The following is a 20,735-nucleotide window of genomic DNA, read 5'->3' as shown; positions in this document are numbered from 1 at the left end:
ACCTCTTCACAGCTATGCAGCCGTCAGAGGATTCAAAGGGTTTGGAGTAATCAGCACTTGGTGACAGTTGGCAGGAAAAATTAGGGATCGGCCTGCCGTAGGTTGTATGAACCAAAAAGAAAACCGTGTTTATGTTTCATGTCTAATTTCTGCCTTAGTTCCGTTTATTTGAAATCAGCTGGATCACACCAGCTTGTGTCTGTGTGACAATGCAGAGCGAGGAGGCCGTTGGGTGTCTCTTCTACATGCTCAGAGGTCGAGAGTCAGGCCCCCTGCCTCTGTGGAAAATATTTGATATCCGTTTCATTGTTACATGCGTTTCCATTACAGTTTTTAGCAAAATAAAAGCGATATTTCTAAAATTTTGACAAAGTACAATTTCGATTTGCAGCTGTTTCCATTGAATGGTGTCAAGCGCATAAGCTGTAATTCTCGTAAAATCTCGTCCGTTTACGTTTGTTTGCTGTAAGGAACGGTTGTTTTATTTTTCTCTTTGATTACTTGTGAAAAATATTCTGTGTCCTCCTTTTCACTTGAAGTGAACTGGTCACATGACCATGTCTGGTGACGCGTAAATGCGAAAAAAGTCTTTCCATGACACTTTTGCGATATATCTCTATATCGATACGTCTAAAAAACCGCCTCATGACAGCATAAAAACTTTTGGTGACATTTGAGGGGTTCTTTGAAGTTTAGATGTTTCCATTATCAGTTTTTTATAGTGATATTTAGGTTTTGCACAATTCTAGGGGTAATGGAAACGCAGCTATTGAGAGTGACGCAACAAGGGCCAATAATGTCAATACAATGAAGCAGAGAGGATCACCAGCCCCATGTGAAGACTTGGTTAGCTATGCAGGTGTATGACTTTGCATGTGCAACGATTGAAACTGTACTGGGTTTATATAAAGCTTAATCAAAAGCATAAAACTGGGATTGAAACAAGGTCAGTTGACTACTAACAGGGGCGAAAAATCCAGTCAAACTGGTCCATAAACTAAAAACAAAGACATAAAGTAAGGTGGGGGGGAAGGGGGGCAGGGACTAAAGAAGGAACTTTTTTCTTTGTCTGTGTTGGGAGTCATTTCTGAACTGACAAAAGTAATGTGCATCATTTCTAAGCCTCGCTTAACTTTAACTTTTTTTTTTTTCGTAATCAAGTAGGAGATTTATGAGGTGCTGCTGAAAATACAGGGAGTGACCGAGACCCCGGCGTTGAATTTTGATGTCTGGTGTCTGCAGACGGTCCCCGTCTGGTCTCTGTCTTATCGCAGCTCCTCTGGTCAGTTGGGCGAGTCTGCTCCGTCCCTCCGTCGCATCCTCTCATTAGTGAGGATGAAGAGGAGGCGGGTGGGTCGGTGGGTGGGGGTTCCACGAAAGGAAGGGGGAGGAAATGTTTGAGGGTGAGACGGCTGGTTGCACAGACAGAAAACAGAGACCGTTGTTATCAGCTTATCGTGGCAGGGTCCAACTCTGGAGGCTGGATCAAAGAACGTACCTTGTATTTATTTGTAGGAGAGAACATTTTCGCCACAACTGTACGCCTATTTTTTCACCTTTTCTAAAAAATGTTGTGCCAATGTTGGACAATGTCAGGGGGAAAAAAGTTGGAAGTGATCCGTCGATGCTGGATGGATCTAATCTCACCGCATTGTTGGAAACTCGGCCAAGGGAACATAAAATGATGCTCTAGTCAGCCAGTCATGGATGACTGGATGCTGTACCGTTTCTCTCCTAAACAGTTGCATCCCACGAACCCTTCCCCCGCCACGCAGAAATTAAGACAAAGGCTTCAGACTCAGAGTGTGAACCTGTGCGCCTGCGGCCGCAGGTCAGGAATGTGTAGGATCACCGAAGTACGTCTCAACCAAACATAAGCAACTCTCACGGGCCACATTTAATCTAATAGACAATGTTTGGAAAAACAATACGGCATATTTTGGCTGTGGTGCATCAAAGCTGACAATGATGATGTTCTGGTGCGGAGAGCCTGTGGCTCCGGGGGGGAGGGGTAGCACGATGGAAAGCATAAAAAAGGAGGAGAAATGGAACAAACGACATTTCGCTGCTGGAATGAAGAGGACGGGGCCTCGTGAGCCGAGTCCTCTGTGTTTGTTTTGCTTAAAGTGGTCTGGCAAGGCTCAATAAAAGAAAAGGCATCGTCTCAAGCCGAGCGTGATTGACAGGTCCCTCTTCTGAACCACCGGCGAGGCCACACGCGGGCTGTAACACATGTTTTCTAAGTCACGGCAGCAAGTGTAAAAAGGTGTTTGTTTACAATATTCTGGAGCCAAAGAGTGGTTTAAGGGTTGGTTAAAAAAAAAAAAGTTAAAAGCTTTACGTACTCCAGGAAAGCTCGTGAGACTGGAGATCATCTATCCCGACCTTTGAGCCCAAATCCAACTATCAGACATAAACAATAGAAAACAATTTGGAGACACGCTGCCTCCTTGGAAACTTGGTTTTGAGGGATTCATTTGTACATGAATACAGGGTGTGGACCTGGAGGTTTCAAGCAAAAAAAAAAAAAAAAGAAAAGAAAAGAGCAGAGAAAAATATCCAACCTACTGGTCCAACTCAGACACACGGTTCTCGGTCCCAGAAACACACCAGCTGGCCGGGAGCTGCATTTACTGAGGGGAAACGCCAGTAAACTGCTCAGCAGTCTGTTTAGACGCAGACCAAAACCAGGTTAAAACATTAGTGGAGAAAACGGAGCGCAGCAGACACATTCCTCCCATCGCTTCCTCCTTTTCTCTCCTCTCCCCTCCGTCGTCCGTCGTCCTCCAACTCGTCACGTCTCGTTTCACGCTCTGTCCATCTGTTTGTGTCTCGAACCGCCGCCACCGAGGCACAACAGAGCACAGCGGCCAAGTCCAGTTTAGTGCCCTTGTATGTTTGCCAGAGGCTGACCTGCCCGCCCGCAAGGAGCATGGCTGGGGGTGTCATCTGGCCACACAGGACAAGCCAGGAGGAGAAATCTTCCAGACACCCAGACGAGTTGTGACACAAAAAGACTGGACTCAAAAGCAATGATGGAAAAAACAACAACATTTAAGGACGGACTAGATTACCAGCAACCAACCAAATAAAAATATAGGCTTAACCCAGCGCTGCCTCCAGGGTATTAGGTCGTGTTGAAGTAAGGGAGAGAAAAAAAACACAACACGTGGAAAAGGCATTAAGTCAGAACTAAAGAGGGTCGGAAAAAGGATCTACTTTTTCAGGGCAATTACACTAAAAGAGGAAAGAATATGGTTGAGCGCCGCAGAAGGTGATGTGATCGACTCGATGCATCAGGTACAGCACGCAAAAAAAATCTGCTTCTCCTGAAAGGAATCAATCTGCTCCTTTGGAAAAATAAAATACTGCAGTGCAGTGAGTGACGTCACCTGCCGCCGCCACGTTATCGCGTCTGACTCAGAGGAAGACGAAAGGCAGATCCTGAAACGAGATGCGACAAAATGGCCGGACAAAGTGCGGCACTCTTCACTAGCAGGTTGTAGCGCGCGTGGCTAGCTCCTGGCTAGCTCCTAGCTAACTCCTGTCTGGCTCCTAGTTAACTCCTGGCTAGCTCCTGGTTAGCTCCTAGCTAACTCTTGGCTAGCTTCCGGCGTCATTCACGTTACATCCAGCAGGGAGACAGGAGAGGGTGCTGCTGCTTTACATCGGGAGCAGGGAGGTGTGCTGCTTGTGTTTTGATTATTTTTGTTCCGGGGGTACACGCCTTTGTGCAGGTGTGGTGCATGCGCATATGCATTGTCCAGTTAAACGGACAAAAGGTATATACATGAAGGAGAAATTGAAATTCCAATCGCATTATCTGGGTGTCTCAATCTGGGTTCTCCAACTCCGATTTTAGTCAGACTAGCGCGTTTACATGCATTTCAGTTCTACAGTCATAGTCGGACTAAGTCAATAATTTGGTTATTTTGAGTGTCATGTAAACGTAGTGAGTATCTATAAATGTGGCCACTTCTGTCAAATGACAATTCTGACAGACGTTTTTTTTTTTTTTAGTACTTCCTGAAATGAAGAATGTCTTCCCAGTCACATTTTGCTGTGTGAGATGTCTTCTTCTCTTCTCTTCGTCTTTCAACTTCCTGTCCAGCCTTTAGCCCCACCCTTCTTTAGCCCCGCCCTTCTTTAGCCCCTCCCTCTGTGTACTGACGACTTACTGTACGTGGTAATTAGCTGAGCGGAGCGACAGACTGCAGACAGCCGGCGGAGACAGAGGAGGAGAAGAAGAAGAAGAGGAACGCTGGATGACGGCCCCGTCTCTACATGCATGGCTGGTGGAAAAATGTCTCTCCCTAATGGATCCCAGCTCTCTGCAGCTCTCACCAGAGCCAAGAGCCGCTGAAGGGATAAAATGTGGCATTATTGTTGTTATTTCTAACTGTAATTATCAATTATAGCCACTCTCTCTTTGGTGTCTGGTCTTATTTTTTTTTTTTGCATGTTAGCACACAGTGCGCACATGGGAACGCCCCTCCTTTTATCTGGGCAGACACAAGAAAGAACTAACGAAGAGGGTGCAGCCGGGTTGGGGTGGGCGGGGCGAGACAGGGCGGGGAGGCGGGGGTTAACAGGGCAAAAACCACGATGTGAAAACACACCGCAAGAGCGAAACATCTGGAAACGGCCGCCTGTCAGTCAGCGCACGCTGACAGGCGGATGTGCGGCGTGCGGATGAGTGTTAGCAGAGCTCGTCTCCGGCTGAGCTGATGGAAACTGACGACCATCGCTGCCCTTTTTTCTCCATCCAGTCCGTTTCAGACAGACGATAAAGTAGCCCAGACTATTACGCGATAAATCAAAGGTTCACCGCCCCTGCCACCCCCCGCACCCCCAACTCCCCTCTCTCCTCCTGCTTTTTCCTCATTTTACATCATTTCCTCCACCGTGTGAACACACAGTAAACTTCAGAGGGAAATCTGTCAGGTGTGTGTGTGTGTGTGTGTTTCTGCGTGTTTATGTGTGTGTGGGACACCGGCTTGTGTGCCCGCGTCTCCGCCGGCGTCTGCTAAGCTCATTTGTCTTTCCGAAAAATTCTCAGCTCCGTGTAGGCTGCACGTAGCTCTCCCATTACTCATGCACAGCCCGGGGTCTGACTCGCACCATGAAAATGCTACACTGGAAAGAGAAGTCATCTCCCCTCTGTGATCGCGGACCATGTTTGGACCCACGGCCAGCAAAACATTGTTGTTGTTTTTTTTGACTGGAGTTACCTCTGGCTGGCTGGGAGGACTGCATCGCTTGATAAATGGCTGGGATCACGCAGCGCGTTTGTGATGTAATGATAAGGCACAAAAAGTTCCCCTCGATGAGCCTTTTCGCTGGATTTCTGTGCAGTTCAGAAGCTGGGATGCAGCCAGCAGTCTCCTTATCAGCACTTAATGAAGGGGTGCAAGCTGAAATGCCGTCCTGAGGGCCGAGATTTCAGCGCGAGAGCCAGACGACGTGGTCCAAAGCTATTAGCTTTTAACGGGGAGGGAAGGCACCGCAGCTTTGCGCACCATTTTTCATCCACCGAACCTGAAATGACGCAATTCTGTTTGGACGGCAAGCTGCGCCCAATCGAGGCTGAAGCATCGAGCTGAGACGTGTTTCTGAATCACGCTTTAAACAGGGGGTAGTGCTGTAGCCAAGACAGCCCCAACCAACACCAAGAGATTATCAAGACTAGAGAGTATCGCGATCGAGACAAGACCAAGACATTTGGGGTTCGATACCAAGACAAGACCAACACTTTATATATCAAAGAAAAATCAAGAAAAAACAGCAAGGTATTTTGCTGCTTTGCCAACTATTTTGAACCATTTTCTAAAAAAAACAACTTTGCTTCATAGAATTAAAAAAATAAATTAACTAGGAAAAAGGGGAGCAGGGTGTCACTCTGGGTGTCACAAACAGACCGTAAAACGGCAGCAGCTTGATTATTTTCTGTTATTACTGTGTCATTGTAGTGTTGGCTGAGTCATGACCGGTCTTGATCAAAAATCCCAAGTCCTCCCAGTCCAAGACCGAGTAAAAATGCCTCCGAGTCAGAGACGAGACTGAGACCCTTAGAAAGTGGTGTCGGGACCTAGACTAATCTCCAGGTATACAACACTAGTGGGGTATTTTTTCACACACATTCGGAGACACATCGCTGACTAGTCTGCAACAAGCTGCAGCTGGCAGCACCAATCTAAAACCATCAGCTGCTTCACGCCTACAGCAGGAAGAGCTTCTCCAACTTCGCTGCACGCAGTCATAACATGGATTTGGCGCTTTTTACCACCAAGCGGCTGTGTCGGCCTGAGATGCACAAAAAAAATGGAAGGGGGGAAAAAAAATGAGTCCACATCAGTGTCGATCATCTCCTTCTTCTTTGTCAGGCGGAGGTGGAACCTACAGGCAGATCTGAGGCCGGAGCTGAGGTGTGTTTACACAGGATAAGCCCCCTATACCACCAACACAGCTTTCACAGCTGGGCTGTTTGGACTTGACAGATGAATCGTGCCATATGTCCTGTGTGTGTGTGTGTGTGTGTGTGTGTGTGTGTGTGTGTGTGTGTGTGTGTGTGTGTGTGTGTGTGTGTCAGGCTGCTCAAATCAACAAACCGTAAACTGTCAAGCACATTTTGACCCAGAGGAAGCTCACATGACCCCCTAAATCCTCCTCGGCCACACAACAGGCATCACCCGACCTGATTCAGTTGAGTACCGTTTCCTTTCATTAACTTCATCTAAAACAAAGAGGATCAGATCAGATCAGATGCAAAAGCTGTGACAAAGTGCAAACCCACTCTTTTCTTTCACGCAAATAATTTTGCAGGAGCTGCACCGTGTTTAAATATGCGCGTGTGTGCATGTGTGCGTGTGCCCATTCCCCCTTGGTGCTTTTATCACTGGAAACTCCTGAGCTATTATCAGACAAGCGGATTCCCCTATCTGCTGCTGTGTAATTTAGAGGAAGCAGGAGGGGGAAGAAAAAAAACAGCAGGGGCACGTGGGGCCTCATTAACATCAGCCTTTCTGAGCCACAATCAGCGCCTGCACACACAGCAGGCTGCACTCCCGGAGATACGCCCACACACACACACACGCGCGCACACACACACTAAGCACGAATGGCGACAATAAATCAGCTGAGCTGCAGGTACGTGAAGCTCACCGCTGCCCTCTGGAAGGCTCCTTTGGTGTAGGTGCCCCCTCCTTTGTAGTTGATGGCCGGGATCTCCAGGTTGAACAGGGAACACTTGTGCTGGTTGGCCTTGGGCGCCGAGATGTGGTCCACCCGGGTCACCACGTGCGTCTTGGACGAGAAGGTGACCAACGCCACACGGGTGTTCTCGGGCGCCACGGGGAAGTCTGAGAGCATCTTGCGCACGAACCTGAGCTCGCTCAGGAAGTTGTTGGCGCCCACGCTGGACGACTCGTCCACCAGGAAGACCAGGTCCAGGCAGAAGCTCTTCTCACGCAGCTCGCGCACGTTGCGCTTGAACGCCTGGCCCAGGCGCTCAACTTTGCTCTCGGCGCTCTCCGACAGGTTGCCAGCGGACGCCGTTGTCGCCGGCATCAGTCTGGAGCGGCGGGGCTGCAGGCGCGACTGAGGCTGCTGGGCTGCAGTCCACACGTTGAGGACGCACAGCATCAACAGGCAAGAGGTCCATGCAAAAGAGGATTTCAGAGAAAACATGGTGACAGTCCACACAATACCTGCTTGCACAGGAATTTCTTTCTTGTTTTGTTTTAAATAAAACCAATGTGAATCCTCAGCAATCTTCAGCGGAGATAAAAGTTTCCTACGTCTGCTTCAGCGTGCAGGACTTTCAGACAGCAAAAGTTTGAAGATTCCCTCAAAAGCATCGCTGGAAGAAGATCAGGAATTTTCTTAATTCATTCAAATGCTCCTCTCTCCATCTGTCTCTCTCCAGTGGAAAAAAAAAACTCCCGGTCCCGTCTGGAAAAATGTTTAGACTCAGTTTGCGAGGTCTCCGCCTGCCGTTTCTACCAAAATAACTCAGTTCATCTGCCTTTTGCCCGACTTTCAGTGCAGTCGCAACACCTTGAAGAAGCTAGCTGACGATTGTTATAAACAGAAATGTTTTCCGATATCGTTGCAACTCTGCCTCCTCCTCCTCGCTGATCGTTTTTAAAATGCCTGTAATGTCAGATCCCAAATTCCTGCGAGCCTCTTCGGTCCTCGGCGGTCCTGCTGCTGACCCTCGGGCTCCTGCCTACACCGTCATCCAGGCTCTGAATGCTTGTTCCCCTCTTCTCTCCAAATCATTTAAAAACACACACACACACGAGGAGGAGGAGGAGGAGGAGGAGGAGGAGGGAGGAAAAAGTTGGGAGGCTGAGAGAGGCTGAAGGGAAAAAGGGGGCCGGGCTGGTCACAGCCGTGAAGTCATTTTTTTTTTCTCTCCCCCGTCAACCCTCCTCTTTTTCTCCCCCCGTACCCCCGCCAATCTCTTTCCGTGCTCCTCATCTCTTCCTTTCTTCCCTCTCTCCACGTATCTTTCTCTCACCTCTGGAGTGGGTGGGGGAGACTCACTGTCAGAGCGGCAGCTCGCCGCTGGCCCTGAAATCACCTCGTCTGCTACTGTACAGTGCACCACCGCTCATCATCTGAATCTGACCACATGCACTCACAATATAATGCATTTAAAAATCACGCAAGTACCGAGACAGACGCTGCTTTTGAGCGAGAGAGGAATTCAATCTGAACTGCACGTCTGATTCGTCAAACTAGTGGCCATTTCCTCTCCACCTCGTCTCGGTTCTTTCTACTCGGAAGAAAAAGGCGAAAGTGCACGAAGAGCACGAAGAGCACATTTCTCCTTCCCGCACCGCAGGGATTCACACTCGTTTAGTGCACAGTTTTCCTGCAAGTCTTGATCCCCTCGTAGCCTCTCCCCTATTCACCCCTCACTCCCCCTGCCGCTGTGGTTTTCTTTAGTGATTTTATCTGTAACCAAAACAAAAGGCAGTCTGGTGTTACAGAGGCACACAGCACCCATTAAAAAAAAAAGTCCCCGAGATTTACAGCTTAACCGGGAGCCGCAGACACACCGGGAGAGGACAGAGTCAAGATGGAAGCAGGACAAAGAACAGAAAAAACACAGGCGACTGAGAAAGATGTCCAATTATTCAAGTACTATTTGGACTGGGAATAAGCCTGAGGGATCATCTATGGGTTGAACAGAGAGGGTTGAGGGTGATGCACGGCGGCCTCTTTGTCATGTCAGTTAGTCGTGTCTGACCTAGTGGATGTTGTCCATATCGGTTCTGGTTGAAATGTTGTGCATTTCATTTATGTCTATAATTTCCTGGATGAGAACTCTGACAATGAGTTTGTCAATCCATGTGGTAAAGTGTCGGGGCAACAATCTCATGTCTGAGAAATTGACTTCAGTCAGCTTCTTCAAACGAGTTAAATTGCTGAGCGAACAGGAATGAGTGAGAACTGCAAGACGGAGGAGGGGCTGAAGTCATTTGCTAATTCAGTGTCACATGATGCTTGAATTTCTTAAACACCAGTTTGAACACACAATCCTGCAGCAGTAAGTTATGTCATTGTGACCCTCTTCACTGCAAATCTTGAATGTATCTGTCATAACCATCTGCGTTAAACAAATGTTTGATCAGCTTCATCATCAGCACCTATCTTCACCCTCAATTTCTGTCCAAAATGTTTTTTCTGTTGCATATAAAAGGCTGTCACTTTAAACACAACATTTTATTTACATTTAGTTATTTATATATTTACCTCAAGGACAGCATGCTGACAGTCAGAGCCTGGACTTCTAGAAAAAACAGAAAACAGTAAATCAAACAGTAGACGGGATGAAGTCTGGTCAAACATCACAATTTTTCCCATAGAAGTTTAATAACCTGATTTTTATTATGACCTTCTATTTTGTAGATAAATTAACATCATACTTTCTCTTAAACAGTTAGAAAGTGGCCACTGCAATGTGCAAACACTGCTCTGATAGCTTTGCCATCTAAAGATAAAAGACAATAAGGGAAATCAAGAAGGGCAGAGAAATATAGATGCAATAGAGGTGGTGACAGAAACACTACGGGAGAAAAAAAAAGAAGATGATTAAGTGCGTGTGCATGGTGTGTTTTCCACCACTGAAGCCCAGTGCAGTCAGTCTAACACTATTAGCCACAATGACATATTAGGCCGTGTTTATTAGCCTGTGTGAGTTGAAGCCAAGCTGGAAACTTGTACAGTAAAGATGTGGAAATAGAAAGAAACGTCATGCTGACGAGATAAACAACTGGGACACGAACAGGACCAAGACCAAAGAGCCTGTACACTCGCACACGCAAACACTGACCCAGATCTACACACATACAAACACTCTCACACATGCTGAAAGGCGGATGAGCACAGCTGTGACTTCCTGCTTTATGGCACTCGAGACCCCTCAGCAGACTTGTGGTGGGGTCCCCTGGGAGGCAGGAGGGTGTATGTGTGTGTGTGTGAGTGTGTGACGATACACTATGAAGATTTTCTTTTTGAAGTAACCTAACTGAACTTGAAGCTGGACTAGTCTTAACCAAATTAAGAATGTGATACGTATCCACTATTTTAATTTCCAAAAGTAGGCACTCTTCCCAACATTGTGTGCTTTTCTGTTTATACATTTCCCATGTGTACTTGCAATCCTAGGGTGAACACAACACAGGTGTTTCCACTAAGAACCTGGCCTACACACTTTGTTCCATCCGTGTCGTGCTGCTGCTGCTGCTGCTGCTGCTCTTGTACCTGTTGGCTCACTGGCGAAAAGCTCTGCACGTTACACGCAACTTGGCAGTTTTACACCAGACAATTTCATGTCGATATTTACGCTGGTACGTCGTTTTTCTTAATTTACTAAAAATATATCCCACTACTGTAAGAAAAAGAAAATAGTGGTTGTGATGACATACTAAGTCCCGTGAAAAATGTCAGTTATGATAATAACTTATACAAATATAACGATATACTACAAAGTGCCACAAAAATCCAAAAGGAGCCATGACGTTCCTTTAGATAAGACTTTCTGCAAACGTTCTCCCATCTTGGTGACGTCACCCTCACTTAAAAAAAAATGGCGTTCGTTTGAATATATTATCACAATCTGTAAAAAGACAACAACAAACCTTGTGAAACGGTGTATCTTCAAAATGAAAATACTCTACCCACATTTATCAACTGTCGTCGTAGCGTTGACGTGATTCTAATTCGTTGAGCACTTCAGGTGCAGGGTTATGACACACTGCCCTCTGCAGGCAGTGGGGCGTCAATGCACCCAAAGTGGCCAGAAGATGTTATCCGTTTTGGCACCATCAGATAGCGCTATTACATTACTTTATCTTTTCTTTCCGCAAGGTAAGAACTTTCACCTTCGACCAACTATAGCGACATAATATAATATGTAACAAATATAAAAAAGAATCACAAACAGTTTACACTGTAACTCCACTTTAATAGTGACGGGGATGGTATTTCACCTTAAAGAAAACACTTATTTGATGAGAATGTACATTTTGTCGGGGAAAACTGACAAAGCAAGCTGAAAGCGTTCTTGGTCAAATGTTGCACCTTGCGCAATGAGACACAGTCCATGTGGGAGGCAAAAGCAATGTTCTTGTGAAGAAGCTGAGGGGGAGTTGAGGTTGTATTGGTGAAAAGAAGGAAGTAAGACCGGTTGACCATGACAAGTGACTGCGTTATTTCCCCCCTGTGTCTGTAGTTTTATGAAATCATCAGCAGCGGTTATCAAACGTTTGCTAATAATTTCCTCCAGTATCACTGTCACCCTTGAGAGTGTCGTAAATAAGGACTTGTTGAAGACCTCAGCTCTCCCAGAAAAAAGGCTGATCAAATACCTCAATTGAAAAGCCTTACAGAATGCTACAGCATTAGATGTACTTAGTTAAATTGACATTTAATTTCGTTATCAAATAATTTACATTTATTTGACATTCGAACTGACAATAATCAGCCATATGTATGTACTGTATATGTATGTATATATGGCTGATTATATTTATACACTATACATATATGTATATATATATATATATATATATATATATATATATATATATATATATATATATGTACATAATTTATTTAACAGAGACAAGAATGTATTTTCTCTCCACCAGTCTGCTCCTGCAGGCCGAGCAGACGCCTGATCATTCCCCCTCCTCCTCATTGGACAGTCATTCTTGGCAGGGAAAAGAGATTGCACCAGCATATGGATTTTGTAAGTGTGTGTGTGTGTGTGTGCGTGCGCGCTTTTGCACACTTATGAAGAAAAACGGCCCATCTCCATGATCTGAATGCAGCAGGCATCCAGACTGCCAGTGTAGCTGTGGATGGCTTTATACCTGTGAGCCTTGGAGAGTGAGACGTTAAGCCGACAGCTGAGAGAATAATGGTTTCACGTTTGAGCAGGGACTATTTATAGACTGGTCCACTCTGAGACACAGCATAAATATTTTATAAGCCAAACCAGGCAGCAAGAAATGGATGTCCTTGAGATGGAGAGCTGGATTGACCAAACAAGAACCCCAATGTGTCTTCTTTTATGAAAGAAGATAACAAATCAACTAATTTAAGGTTTTACAAATAATGACAAAGGCTGGCCACAATGCAGTAAATTTAGTTGCACTGGACGTTCTTTTTTCAAATTGCGTCAGCAAGATCCAATCAGGGGGCGTCATGTCAGAACGTTGCCATCATCAATCAATCTCAAGCCAATCAAAACCAAATCGAACAGGAAAACCAATTAAAATATGTAAATGTGAATGAATTAACATGCATACAATGGTGCTGGGCGAATGGATGTATCTTGCCTTTCATGGTCACACTTCCTTCGCCTCAAACATTTGGACGTGATCACTGCAAACACAGTGATGCAAATTCACAGCTTGCTTTCGCTGCAAACCTTTCCATGATTACTTATTCATGCAATGAAAGACGTCATTCGGCCAAAAGTAAGCCAACACCGATGAGCACATCAGAGATGGAGAGGAAGCCACCGTGGGAAAGGCCCATGAAGATGAGAGGTGTGAGATTCCATGCCTCCTTAAGAGTGATCAATTGTGGAGTACAAATACACACATGAATGCAAAAATCTGCCATGAAATGAGCAAACAGTCCCGTTATGACAACGCAGCATGGTGTCTCATAGTCTCAAATTTTGGACTGTTTTTCACCCTAGACTGTGAAGATGAAAAGTAATCATTCGTAAACACTACCTAGATCTGTAGATCACAATGTAAGTAAGCTTCCACAAGTTTGGAAGTAGACAACCGTGTCCGGTCCACGGGTCATGTGGTGCAAAAAAGGTTGGGGGCCACTGACCTAAATGATCCCAAATGATCCCAACGTGGGGCCAGCAAGTCTTCAAATAACAGTGTGGGACAAACAAGCTGATGAACCCCCTGTCGTCACTATGTGATGAATGGTGCCCTTTCAGAGATTGCAGTATGATGAGGTGGCCTTTGGAGGACCCTGACATTTAAGAAAACTTGAACAAGCACTTCCTGTGGGAGACAAAATACAAGTAAAGTGCCTTTGAGGGTACTATTTAGAAGGGAATGCAGTGTGCAGTTGGGCGAAAATTGTGAAAATGGTGAAAGCATCAATAACTACATTCTACATTTTCCTTGAGGAGCCCCTGGTGGACGTATATATTTATTTTGAGTCTCAGGGGTTTGTAGTGGCCTGCCTCTCCAGTCCATGCAGCTGGTGCCCTTTCCTATTTTCTTGCCCCTGCACCTCAGACAGCCTGAGTCCTCCACTGTGCTGGAGCACTGGCTCGACCCCTGCTGTGCACAACAGCTTGTCTGTACATTTAAACTAATTGTAGTTTGTTTTATTAGTTTGTCCTCCTCTCCCCTGCCAGACCCTCTTCCTTCGGAGAAATTCTCGAGTTGGTACAAAAGTGCATTCGCAACAAAGTGAAACAGGATGTGGAGGACAACGGGAACAAGAGGGGGAAATCATGCTGGGTTGGGGGCGAGTGGGGAGGGGTTGAACCCGAGTGAAAAGTCGAGTAGTAAACAGAATGTGCTAAAAGAGGAGGAGCGGTCTGGGAGATAGTTAGAGGACTGTGAGAGTGAGGCAGTAAGATGAGGAGGTCGTGTCTGGAGGCAGCGAGAACTGGATTCAGCCAGACTTCCATGAAAACAGCCTCCTCAAGCCACAGCTGACAGACTGGGAGGTGCCAGCAGGAGGAGTGGGAGGGGGGACGGACTGAAATACGAGGGATTTTTGTGTGCGCATGCGTACGCACAAGCACGCTCATTGAAAAATGGGACAGAAGGTGTGCCTCCTCCAATGTAAAAAAAAAACTAATAACAATTGTTTGTGTCTACATGAGTCGTCCTGGGACATCTGATTGGGTCTGGGAAGAGGAGTTTCCTGCAGCACTCCTCTCCTCAGCAGAACATGAAGAAAACAAACACAGCATGTGCTGCAGCTGCTGCTGCTGCTGCTGCTGCTGCTGTCTCAGCTGATTGGGGTCGTTGTTAACCAATCTCTTATTGCTCTTGTGACTTGTCTGCTCTGGGTGGTGAATCAGGATTAAAAACACAAAGACAAAAACAAATGAGTCTCTTGCAAAGAAAACCATCCTGGAAGACTTGAAATGCACGTCTGTCTTTGGTAACAAGTATAAAGTGTTTGCTTTGTGCTCACAGTCAGTTATCTTGGTATGTGCAGGAATTATTTGTTTTTTTTCCTTTTTCTTGAGGGCTCCAATCAAGAAGCAGCCAAATGTGAAAGTGTGTCAGCACTGGAGGCCTGACGCAGAGAAGGAGGCAGACAAGTCCAGACCAGAGTTTTGGAACGTTCACAAGAACTTCAAATAACAAATATAGCAGTTACTTGTGAACATCAGGATTTATTTCTATTGATCAGGCAATGTGTTTAAACTGTATATATCTGTCTGATTGAGACGAAATAACGATGGCAACAGTGACAGTAAAAAAAAAAAACACACACACAGTGGCTGGTAATGACCTATATTTTTCTCTTGTAAACAGAGCTATAAAACAGGAACCAGTGCCAATCTAAGGTCACATCTTTCTGATGTTGCAACAGTTTTCAAACGTAACGTCAGTACTGTCAGACCGACAGAGGAAACTGAAGTTGAAATGGTTTGACTGTCCTAATGACCTCTTTGGAAAGTGTCTATCTCTGACTTGTGGAGCAAATCTTGGTTTGTGCACTCTATTTCTGTTGCTGCATTTAAACACGGTTTATCTATTGCTGCATTAAACACTTTTGTTGCTAGGCAAAAGCTGAAACAGATGATGGATGACTCTCATATAAGATATCTGCAAGGCTGTAATGTCATGATAAATTGCTTTGCAAACATGTGATGCAAGAGATAAGTCAGTATGACAGAGTAGTAGCCAACTGTGGATAATTTCCATCTCAAAATAACAGGAGGTGGCATCAGTGTTGATTCTCTGTTTATGCTCCCGTTTCCTATCAGGAAAAATTGGGACTTTGGCTGCAATAACAGCTGAATCTTTTCTCCCCAGAAACAAAGCTCAGTAATAAAGGAGGATCTTTAACTGTACAAGTGAGAAACAGAAAATCAAACTAATAAGTGAAAGCTGCTGTCGCTCTGTCATCCTTTGCATATATTGTGCCTTTATCAAATGAAAACTACGTTAAAAAAATGTGGTGGTCTGTTTGGTGAAATTGCATAACAAGCTTATAATGGTGTGGATGGTGAGAAGTGTTAGTGAAATGAGGACTCTCTCCTCCTGCAGCCAACAAGGTGTAGACGTGCCTGGACAGGGAAGCATCTGTTCATCTTCCTCCTCATCTGTCCGCTACTCTGTTGCTAAATGCTAAGAATATTATGTTCTCGGTGTGTTCTCAGGTCAAGTTTCCCAAAATCAGCGGCTGGTGATGGTTTGTTTTGGTCGTGATCTGAACACGAGTTCTCAAACATATTGTCCCAGGAACTCGTATGTGGGACATGGTAAACATGAGGCTCGAGTTACCATCTCCGCCGCCTTATGTTCACACACCCCTCCTTGGTGGACACTCCCCTTCCCCCCACCGACTCCTCCAACTCCTCCTCCCCCGTCGCTGTTGTCTATTTGTCAAACTCTCGCTTAAATAATTCCTCTCCTTCTAAACATCTTGAACTTTGAAATAGTTTCCTACACCGTCCCCGTCCTCGCTGCAGCCCTGTCTCCCCTGCTTCTTTACCCCACATTGCGCAACCTCTTCTTACATTACTGTCAATAGATAGACAGATATAAATAAACACTATGTCATGCCTCCGGTCACATGTTGTGTCTGCTCCGGAGGTGGCTACATGCGAACTTGACAGAAAACAAAGAGCAGAAACGTTCTTGCCCCTCTACGGTTCTGGAGAACAGGACTGATGCCAAAAAGAAAAAAGAAGTGAGAGTGTTGTTTGTTTTGATCAGTCCACGAGCTGTTTCTCGTTGCAGAGAACAGGTTTTACAATGTTCCCGTGAAGGATTGTCATGGACGTAGTCAATAGGTTCTGTCTCTCTCTAAACAGGCCATTATTATTCTCCTGGACGGCACTGATTTGTGATCCAGCGGCGTCGCTGCTTCGCTTTCCTCAGACATCACTCGGCCGTAATCGCATGACACAAAAGATTGATTTACACTGAGTATTTCAGATGCAAAACCCTTCCCTAAGTCACCTAATAGGCTCCTTTTCCGGCCTGAGGACTGAATCTTCTGTAACCAGAGAAAACCTCAGATCGATCGACAATGAGCAGGTGAAATGAAGAGACGGCCGTGTTTTTGGAAGAGACAAGCTAGTGACATAGACGTGCGGGGCCCACGGGCTCGTCAGAGTAACCACCAATACTGTATGGGTTTTACTCTATCAGCATGACAAAAAGCCTTCGCAGATAGGTTGGGGAACCCTTTAGGACCACCTCCTGGTTGTTGCTCCTCAGCGCTGGTTAAATGTGTGGGACTCTATATCCAATTCTTTCAGAGCTGAAGAAGCAAAACTCCTGTAAGTTACCAATAAATAGTCCAATGGCATTAATTTAACCTTCAAGATGGAAGTTCGAGATTCATAGATGTGCATGCTGACCTTCAACTGACACTCCCACCTACCCACCCAAGCACGCAAACACAGTTTCCTCATCATTCACAAAAAATACCTTCCTTTGCAGCTCTTGGGCAGGGTTGCATCTTCACAGTCAAGCACTCCCAAAGTCTTTGGTAGTATGCAGGTGATGAAATGCATTAAAATAATATTGAAGACAGGAGTGGGCAGAGAGAATCTCCAAACTCCACTCCGCTTATCCATTTGTGGGATGGACAGGAAACAAAAAACGCAATTCTCAGGTATGAGAAACAGTGTGATAATCAGCCACATATGCTGCAGACCCTCAGCATTTTATCTTGGCACTCAACGTTATGGTTGTTGGAACAAAAGCTTGATTACGCCTGAGTTTGTGAATCTGCCACAACCCAATTCTGGGAAATGTTTTTTACATTTGTGAAGCTTTCTTAAGAGCAGACTTTACCACGCCCCTAAGAGCAATAACATGAGCGTATGGTCAGTGTGCAGCATGAGGTAAGGTGGAGCTTGAACGCACCGGTGCTCTGGAAGAAAAAGCCTGCTGCATTCAAAATGTAGTGCGACGGGGCCTTGGCTCAGTGCATTAGTGAGATGAGGTGCCACAGCTCTGACCCACCTCCCACTTCTGCTTTCACCATTCCATTAGGCAGGACACCAACATAACTCTCCTCCCAGGTTTCCTTTCACGTGAATCTGTGCCGTTTTTAGATTTAATCCGGCCATAATCTCCTTTGATCCCTTCTTTTAATAAGTGGACATAATGCAACATCTCCAGCGCGTGGGAAATGTTTTATGACTTGATCTTTCATCACATGATCAGCGCACAGAAATGAAAAAAAACTGAACCCTCTGACAAAAGCTTGGAGGAAAACACTCCAAAGCAGTGTGTATTTAATATATTAAAATTGGTGCACAAAATGCTATAATCAACTTGTGTATACAGATGAATTCAGATGGGCATGTTAATGCATTATACTGTGGCCTTTAATGACCCTAGAAGGCCTGCAAGATCCAAGATGCCTTCAATGTCCCGCTACAGTAAAAACCTCAGAAGTTGGCACAAAACCCTGCTTTTATAAGAGCCAATGAAAACTTTAAGGGAAAACAGGCCTAATAAAGTTAATAAATGAACATCAAACTGTTGCCTCAGGATCAGCACAGGATCAATGTGCTTCTTTGTTGCCTTGTCACCGGAAAACACAGAGGCATATTTCCTAAAAGTGTAACATCCGTTGTCATGCAAATGTTATTTTGTCCAACATCCTGGTCCTAAAAGCATCATCAGCGTGTGAGTCCAGCGATGCAGACCTGCATCTCCCCACAGGCCCCACAGCCATTACCTCCACATTGCTCCAATTTTCCATCCACTGAGGAGCAAACAACTGCAAACGGTGCAGTTACTGATTAACACACATAACCTCCAGAATCTCCACGTCTCACAGGAACCCAACTGTCTCCTGCTTGACGGGAGACAGTCGCTACGCGCGCACCTGTATACATGTGTGCGATGACAACCTCCATAATAAAGAAGCGCTGAATGCACGCATGTGTGTTCTATTACGTATGGCGAGGATCTTCTCTCTGATAGGGTGCCACAAGCCTCTGAAGCTTCAAGACAAACAACACTCTCATTGAGAATTTCTCTGGAAGACATTTTTTTGTGGCTCACATGGTTTCTTGCCCAAACAAAGGGTGGGTTTACTGAAAGTGGAAACACAATCTCCTTAGAACAGTCAAAGGAGCATTTACGAGCAGTTTGCTTCTGGACTCTAAGCGCTATTGGGGTTCAGTATTGTGATTATTATTCTTCGGATGCACATTAAATGAATAACCAAGTTGCCTTAAACGGGATCATCCCTGTGCTGACTTATTCTGGTGTAAGACAAAGAAAGCTATACCAAATCACTAAACCGCTTTTACTATGATTTAAAAGAGAAAGATGGGGTGAGGTAGACTTTTATTCATCCTGGGAAACTGGGACAGACAAAAGAGAGAAAACCCAACCCACAGCTAAAACAAACATTAACGCACTCATTTCAATTTCAATATTAGTTTAAAGATAATTAAAGAAAAAAAATTCCAAAACAGTGCTTTTTTCCCCTGGTAAAGATGTGTCAGAGATGATGACAGCTCCCTGACTCAGCAATTAATTTTTTTTTTTTGTGTAATTTTGTGTGTAATTTTAATAATGTGTCATTGCCTACTGCTTCACTGGAGGGAGAGCTGATTCACTCTTGTACAGTGAAAATACTAGAAAGCTTCAAAGTATTTCACACAAGAATCGGACGGTTGCGACAATCAGTCGGCAATTAATTCTACTACCAGTTTATATCCAGCTTATATCCCAAATATACGCTGGTAATGCTTAGGATATTTTGGGCTTTTTGCCTGATATGGACACACACCATTTGCTCTTCGCTATTAAAAGTGTTGCTCTCATGTTGTTGTCAAGGCCAATGAATGCTTTAGCTGCCTTGTCAGGTGAACAATACCAACAAATCAATGCATAAAAGGGGTTGGATAATAGCATCTTTTCCTCTGTGATAGTCCAGCGTCCACCCTTATCTTGTTGCTTCAATGGTCCAGTGGGCTGATCAAACACACCATTAGCCGGCAAACACCAGTCAGTTATTGATGGGACAATACCTGCAAACTCCTAAAAAAAACTCTTTCTACTTTTAACGTGACCTGATCAGCAAAACCTTTGTAATTTAATGAATGACTGACATTTAAGACCTGAGCTGACTAGCAGAATGCCTCAAAATGACGAGTTTGTGCAAGTTACAGACTTGTTTTCAGCATTAGCACTAGTCTTTTATGGAGTCAACAATTTGCATGCTGTCATCTAGTGACTTAATTAAAATGACTTAATATATCACTGTAATATTCATTCAGGATTGTGTACTCATCGCGTACCCAATTTCACAATGAAGAAAGGCTAATATGTAAACTTTACTTTTCAAATCGCCTATTACAAGTTCAAACAAACCTGATGTGAGCAATTTTCTGACGCTAACGTCTTCAGGTTTTTAATAGCCTGAATCTTTAATCTAACCGTAGGTGCGGTTGGTTCCGTTTGAGATAATCAAATCATGCAAACCATGTCAAGGCTTCAGAAAGTGAGTGAGTGAGTTCAAAGTCGGAAGTTCAAAAGTCACGGTTTGATCTTTCATAAAGGTGTGTCGATCAGCAGAGGGAGACAAGACGAGTGTCGCGTTTCTTCAGTTCAATTCATGAAGAAGCTTTTCACGTTTCACATTATTTAGGTTCTGACCTGGCAGCTATTGGATGAATAAATCCATGCGTTGTGGGTTTAGAACAGCCAATCCATTACATGACATCTTAACTGCTTTTACTTTGACATGAATTCTTTTTTTTCTTCCTTAAGTTGCATGGCAGTGGTTTACTGCAGCGTCGACAGACTTCCCCGCTGACAGTTTTTCCTCATGGTAATAGGGTCATGGTAATAGTATACTGTGCAAGCAAGCTGCACAAATTACTCACATTTTGATAAACAGACAAAAAGCAACAACAGCTTAGAGACACCAGTGGGAGCATTGTACCATGGTCCCTGTCGAGGCGCACTTCACTCTCATGCAGGAAAGACTCTGATAGTTTTGTTTTGATGTTC

At 44.9% G+C, this 20,735-nt stretch overlaps 1 protein-coding gene across 3 annotated transcripts in view; it reads right to left on the bottom strand.

Annotated features, from left to right (window-relative positions):
- svep1 (sushi, von Willebrand factor type A, EGF and pentraxin domain containing 1) overlaps positions 1–9,797 on the bottom strand; it is a 72,318-nt gene extending 62,521 nt beyond the window's left edge. The window contains exons 1-2 of one of the 3 annotated variants that reach the window (XM_076028301.1): positions 9,763–9,797; positions 7,162–7,610 (exon numbers count right to left, since the gene is read on the bottom strand). In XM_076028301.1, coding sequence (XP_075884416.1) covers positions 7,162–7,566 — 405 coding nt within the window. In that variant the 5' untranslated portion in view covers positions 7,567–7,610; positions 9,763–9,797. Of the gene's footprint in view, positions 1–7,161; positions 8,291–9,762 lie in introns of those variants that run through there. The other 2 variants (XM_076028302.1, XM_076028300.1) reach the window with 2 other exon arrangements.
- Between the last annotated feature and the right edge of the window lie 10,938 nt (positions 9,798–20,735).

The sequence above is a fragment of the Nelusetta ayraudi genome, unplaced genomic scaffold (assembly GCF_046127955.1).
Source record: "Nelusetta ayraudi isolate G7.1 ecotype Tasmania unplaced genomic scaffold, CSIRO-AGI_Nayr_v1 ptg000022l, whole genome shotgun sequence".
Taxonomy (NCBI): Eukaryota; Metazoa; Chordata; class Actinopteri; order Tetraodontiformes; family Monacanthidae; genus Nelusetta; species Nelusetta ayraudi.
The sequence above is the reverse complement of the archived record's forward strand: the minus strand, read 5'-3'. Positions and strand labels throughout refer to the sequence as shown.